At 47.8% G+C, this 6,000-nt stretch overlaps 1 protein-coding gene across 1 annotated transcript; it reads left to right on the top strand.

Annotated features, from left to right (window-relative positions):
• The first annotated feature begins 2,378 nt into the window (after positions 1-2,378).
• On the top strand, positions 2,379-3,401 carry LOC121088590 (olfactory receptor 10AC1-like). The gene has a single exon (XM_040594931.1). It carries the CDS (start codon positions 2,379-2,381, stop codon positions 3,399-3,401), a length of 1,023 nt encoding a protein of 340 aa, XP_040450865.1.
• Positions 3,402-6,000: the final 2,599 nt, after the last annotated feature.

Below are 6,000 nucleotides of genomic sequence, written 5' to 3'. Positions count from 1 at the left end.
TCAGCAAAAGGAGCAACGGCCCTCTAGGAGGGTGTTACAGCTCTGCCTTCCTCCAAGGGTGCAATCACATCCTGCCGCTCGATTTACAAAAAAACCTGCAAACCCCCTTTCCTCGGGAGGAATGGAACCACCTGCCATTCCTGCTGGGAGGGCAGGGGTGGCTGGGAAGAGGAAGGACCTCTGTCTCTTGTATATAAGGAACTGTATCCTGCAGAAAAGGAGAGGGGATGATTATGAAATGCTGAAAGAAAACGGACTGCAGGGGCACTCAGAGCCAGAGGGAGCCCAGGCTGGGCAAGAAACAGCACCTCAGCCCTGGCTGCCCCGCACATCGCCAGGAGGAAGACATCTGGGTTTCGTATCTGCGAACCGAGAGACAGTACGTTGTGGCTGAAGTGATCAGCTCCAAACAAAAGGAAGGAAACCCCTGTGTCTTCCCCACTCTTTAGCTTTATTGTGTTTAGCAGATTCCTCTTGAAGTCTCAGTACTGGGAGAACAGGGAGCCCCAGCTGGTCCCCAGTGACTGAGCCCGCAGCCTTCAGACCACGCGGAGCCATCGGTCCTGTCGTCTGTGGAGCCTGGCCACCTGCGCACCGCGTTGGGCAAGTGTCCGAGCCAGGCTGCAGAGGACAGGCTGCGGTGGCAGAGGTGGCTGTAGGAGGTAGCCATGGCTTCATGGCCACTGTAGCCCATGCTGAGCTGCCCGGTTCTGTAGGACCACTGCTGCTTCTGTATTCTCCAAGGAGCTCCTTCTTGGTCTTCAGTGGCTGTGCATTTTTTTGTCCTGCAGCTTATGGTAAAGTTTCTTCCTAACTTAGTCATTTTGCTGACTTATGTTCTGAAGCCGAGAGATTTAGTTCTTAGTTTTGCACCTGAGGTGACATAATTGCAGATGTTTTCTTTATTCACCTGAGTCCCCAGATGTTTTGTACCCCGCTGAGATACTGGATCACAAGGAAACCTTGGAGCAGCAAGTTCCAGCAACTGCAGTGGCAAAAATAAACGCAAAAGCATGTAAGCTTATCACCTCCTCAACTTTATTACTTCTTTCTGGAGTTTTTTTGAGATGTTTTCTTTCCAGGAAAATCCCTGTCTCCACTAATAATTTTTTCCATCGCCTTCCCATTCCTTCTCTTTGCTTTTGATGACACTGGAAAATTTCATGCAATTTTGCAGCTTCTTTCATTACTTAAATATTTCTGGGGTTTTGATGTGAGTAGAAGTCTTCAAGGAATCTCTGCCTTTATTCCTGGTTTACAGTAAAGTGTAGAAAGAGTTGGAATTATTCGTCGTAGTAAATATTACATTATGTGATGAACACATGAGCAATGAGCACTATATGTAGTTTATTATTATATGGCTCTCTATGACCTTAACTGTTCTAGATCTTTACAACTTTAACAGCTTTGCATCACTCCACATTCCTAGGAACTTCCCATTCTTCCTGTGACAAGCAAGATCTTGTTCTATCCGAGTCTAAGGTATTAACTTTGTATTTTCTTTAAAAAATTGTTATACAGAATACGCTGCCATGGATGTCTTTGGGTTTGAGTCTGGAAGTTTGTTTGCTTTAACTCTGATGCCATAGGGCTGAGCCAGGCATAAAGATGCAAGCAGCCAAAATGTCAACTCTAATTTTGGAATCCTCACATCTAATTACCTAGAAACCCTGTTTCCATATGAACTCTGAGGCAGACCCATTGGGGGGAAGGGAGGAGCTAGTCAGCAAACACCTCCAGTTCATGGGAATTGGAGTCAGGTTGTAGAGCAGAAGCTCCAGCACTACCTGGATGTCCTTGTACATCCTGGCACAGGTGTAGGGAACTGCAGTGTTGGTGTGAACAGGGAATGAAGCACCAGAAGGAGCAGCAGCAGAACGTATGCATGACCTAGGTGTTGATGGCCATCAAGATCCCAACACATCCACCTGCAGCTGCTTAGGATGCTCAGATCAGGAGGGAGAGTCCAAAGATGACTCTTAAAAGCAGGACAGGATGGAGAGACTAATCAGCATCAGCTCCTAAAGGGCACCTAATGCATATTCAAAACCTGCACATGGTCACCAACCTAAGAATGGCTCAGAAGAAGTCATGAAGACCCAAAGGCTGATATGTCTTGTCATCAATGTCATGGCAAAGAATCTTAAGCAGATCATGTGGGCACAAGGACCTTGGTGGTTGTGGGAATATGGGTCTGAGAGTGTCCTGAATGTGATTGAGTGAAAACAGTTTTGTTTTTAAATGAAATCACCTTCCTGCCCACACAACGAGCTTTACCACACTGGTTCTACAGCACTGCAACATGATTTCCTATATGGAACTGCTTGGTAGACATCAGGTCAAATTGAACTGGCTCCCTGCTGTTTCTCTCCCTGTAGATGCCATGTGGAGGCTGTATGGAGAGGGACAATAAGAGCACGGATGCAGCCATGGAGTTCCTCCTGCTCGGCTTCTCCGAGCTGCTCTGTCTGCGGGTCCTCCTCTTCCTTATTTTTCTCACTGTCCATTTGGTCACATTGGTGGGGAATGCGATGATCTTTGTGGCAGTGGTTATGGAGCCTTCCCGTCCTCCCATGCTTTTTTTCCTCTGCCAGCTGTCCGTCATAGAGCTGTGCTACACCTTAGTCATTGTCCCCAAGGCGCTTCTCAGCCTGATCGTGGGGGACAGCAGCACCATTTCTTTCATGGGCTGTGCCGTGCAGATGCACCTCTTTGTGGCGCTCGGTGGGGCCGAGTGCTTCCTCCTGGCAGCCATGTCATACGACCGTTACGTTGCCATCTGCCAGCCCCTGCACTATGTGGCGGTGATGAGCGAGGGGTTCTGCCTCAGGTTGGCTGTGACGTGCTGCCTGGTGGCCTTTGCCGTCGCCCTGGGGCTGACACTGGCTGTGTTCTGCTTGCCTTTCTGCCAGTCACGTTGCATCAACCACTTCTTCTGCGATGTCCCTGCTGTGCTGCACCTGGTGTGCACACAGAGTTACGCCGCTGAGCTGCCGTTGCTGGCTGCCTTTGTGCTTTTCCTGCTGCTCCCCTTCCTTCTCATCCTCACCTCATATGTCTGCATTGCTGCTGCTTTGGTACATGTCACCTCCTCCGTGGGAAGGGGAAAAGCCATTTCCACCTGTGTTTCACACTTGGCCATCACCTTGCTACACTATGGATGTGCCACCTTCATGTACGTTCGTCCCAAGTCCAGTTACTCCCCAGCTCGAGATAAGACGGTGTCTCTGGTTTACACCAACTTTACTCCATTACTGTATCCCCTCGTCTATAGCCTGAGGAACAAGGAAATCAGGGGAGTCCTCAGGAAAATGTTGAGGAAGAAGAAAAAAGCTCAGCTGAACTGGGATGATATCAGAGCTATGATGTGTGTGTGCGGTAAACTTCAGCAGAACGAATGAATGTATGTGTATTGGAAAAACAGCCCCATAACCATGGTAGGACCAGATTCTCCGTAGCCTTCTCTGTGGCAAATATCCAGGCAGGATTCAACAGCTTCAATACATTTATGACAAAAAGACATCTCTGCTTAAAAAAAACAACCACGAATGAGAAAAGATCTCTAACATAACACTTTACCTAAAGGGAAATGCTTTAATGACTCGTGAGGATGAAGAGCTCTGATCACTTTGTGGTCTCGCTTCTGTGATCACACATCACATCATGCTCGTTTGCATTAATGGTCATGTCAGCACAATTGAAAGATCAACAAAAATTTTTTTAAAGCTGCTGTATTGGTTTCATTATTTTTCTATCAAGATGACAGTAGAAACTGTAAGGTGGGAAGTCAATAAAAATTTCAGATTGGTAAGTTTATCAGCACAAAAAATCTGAAGAGGATTATTGGAAAGTTAGAAGAAGAAAGCCCATGCCTAGAAAGAAATGGAAATTAAGCTGTGGTCTTCTCCAAAATTAGCAGAAGGCTGCACTCCAGCATCCCATCACAAGGGGAAAGGCTGTGGTGTAAACTCATCTTTGCGTTATCCTAGATAATGAAAATGAAATCACCATTGATTTGACAGGAGTATGACTTTCCTGCACCTGGGAAGACGGCAGGGAGCAATTTTTCCTTTTATAGGGAGATACTTTAGGTTTGGATTGTTCCTATGGCAACATAAAGGCTAAGATACTGGTCTTATCATGTGACTTCTATCAGGAAAGACTGGTTCATATTAATAAAGATGCCTGAGGAGTGTTGAAATCTATCATTGTGAGATTAATAATACCATTGACACAGCTACTGGCATTTCTTTAGCAAAACCAGGGAAAGTTAGAGCACACGCTGCCCTGCAGCAGATGTAGGAGTCCGAGAGGTGCAAAGTGGCATTATTTTGTGTTTCCTACATGTAGGTAGAACAGGATGATTCTGAGAAATTAGGGAAGATCAGTTTTGGACAGGAACAAGGGGGAAAGAAGCAAGTTCATTATTTTGCTTAATACTTCCCCCTGCCGTGGCTCTAAAGCCCAGACAGACACTATGATTGAGAACTCGCCTCTTACATATCCAGCTGTTGAGAAAAAATCAAAAGGCTTGCTTCTTTTCCCTGCCTAATCCAAGGCAGTCCCAGCACCCCAGCTGCCCCCAGCTGCCCCTTGGCAGATCGAGAGCGCAGGGTGATACTTGCTTTCCCTGGGCCACAATCATTACTCATTGCGGTAAGTGGATTTGGCTAACGTACAAAACTGGCGCTGTAACCAAGGGATTCATGCTGGAGCCATCTGACAAAGGAGAACTGTGGAATTTAAAACTCACATTAAAAGCTGTCTTCAAGCTGACAGTCTAGCCAGCCTAAAATATTAGCACGGCATATTGGGTCTCATGTCAATGAATAACTAATTACTGCTGTCAGCAAAGGTTTATCTGCATCATTTAAAATTATCATCAAAGTTGTAGTAAACATTTTAATCACCTGCCAGGTCTCCAAAGAGGAGAAGGGGAGGGTCTCAGCAAAAGCACGTCACTTGCTAACAGAGAAGTGCTTTAGAAGGATGTTAGGGAAGTACTTTGAATCAACTATCATTAAGTAACTGTAAGGAGCTTAGGACAAAACGGCAGCATCAATTCAAAACCCTGTCAAGTCAAACCAAGCTTGGAAGTTAGTCCTGCTGCAGGCATGGGCTGGCCTGCAGACCTCCAGAGGTCCCTGCTGCGGTGGGTAGGATGCTACAGCAGCGGTTTCTAGCCTGCCTCCTAGGAGGCACCGACACTTTCAGACACCCGGCAATAAAGCTAAGGGACAGAAAGGTACTGAGGTTTATAATACTGATCAAAACCTCGGTAGAGGCCTTCACCTGTTGGTGGCAGCTGTGGGCACAGGTTGGCAGAGCTGTGACTGTCACCCACCGTGAGCTGTGAGAGGGCAGCGGGATGCGTCCTCGGCTGGGGGTGTCCCTCACCAGCTGCTGAGCAGAGCAGCTCAGCACACCTCCCTTTGTCGCAGGGACACGGACGATGCCTCTGGGAAGGACGGCACGACCGACAGGGCAGCCAGGCTAGACTGCTGGCTCTTGAGACCTGAGATACCTCCGGGAAGCACCCCAAGCCGTGGAGGCTTTCTGCAGACACTGTCTCCACCTGATGTCCTTGCAAGATGAACAGATTGAGGAGATATCCCAGAGCCCAAGACTATCCCCACCAGTATTCCCGCACCCAGTCACGGCACCCTCAGCCCCTTTGCTGTCCCCAGCTGTGCTGAGTGCAGGGCTTTGCTCTACAGATCTGTAGAGAGGGCTCGAGAGTGGGAAGAGGGAAGCTTGAGGCAAGAGCAGCAGCGATGTGTAAGAGACATCAGAACCACTTTCTTTTTAAATGCTGTCGTTCAATTGCCGGGAGCTGCCCGAGGTCCGTTTTCCACCCACCTTTGCTAGTGGCAGTTCCAGTCCCGTTGACCCCGTAAGCTGTGTGCTGAGAGCTGGAGTGTGCTTAAGTGAAGTGAGACAGTGACATCCCTGATGGATGGATGGAGGAGCACAAGGAAAAAAAAAAAGAATTTCTCAGTC

The sequence above is a fragment of the Falco naumanni genome, chromosome 5, assembly GCF_017639655.2.
Source record: "Falco naumanni isolate bFalNau1 chromosome 5, bFalNau1.pat, whole genome shotgun sequence".
NCBI lineage: Eukaryota > Metazoa > Chordata > Aves > Falconiformes > Falconidae > Falco > Falco naumanni.
This window is presented reverse-complemented; position numbering and strand designations above follow the sequence as displayed.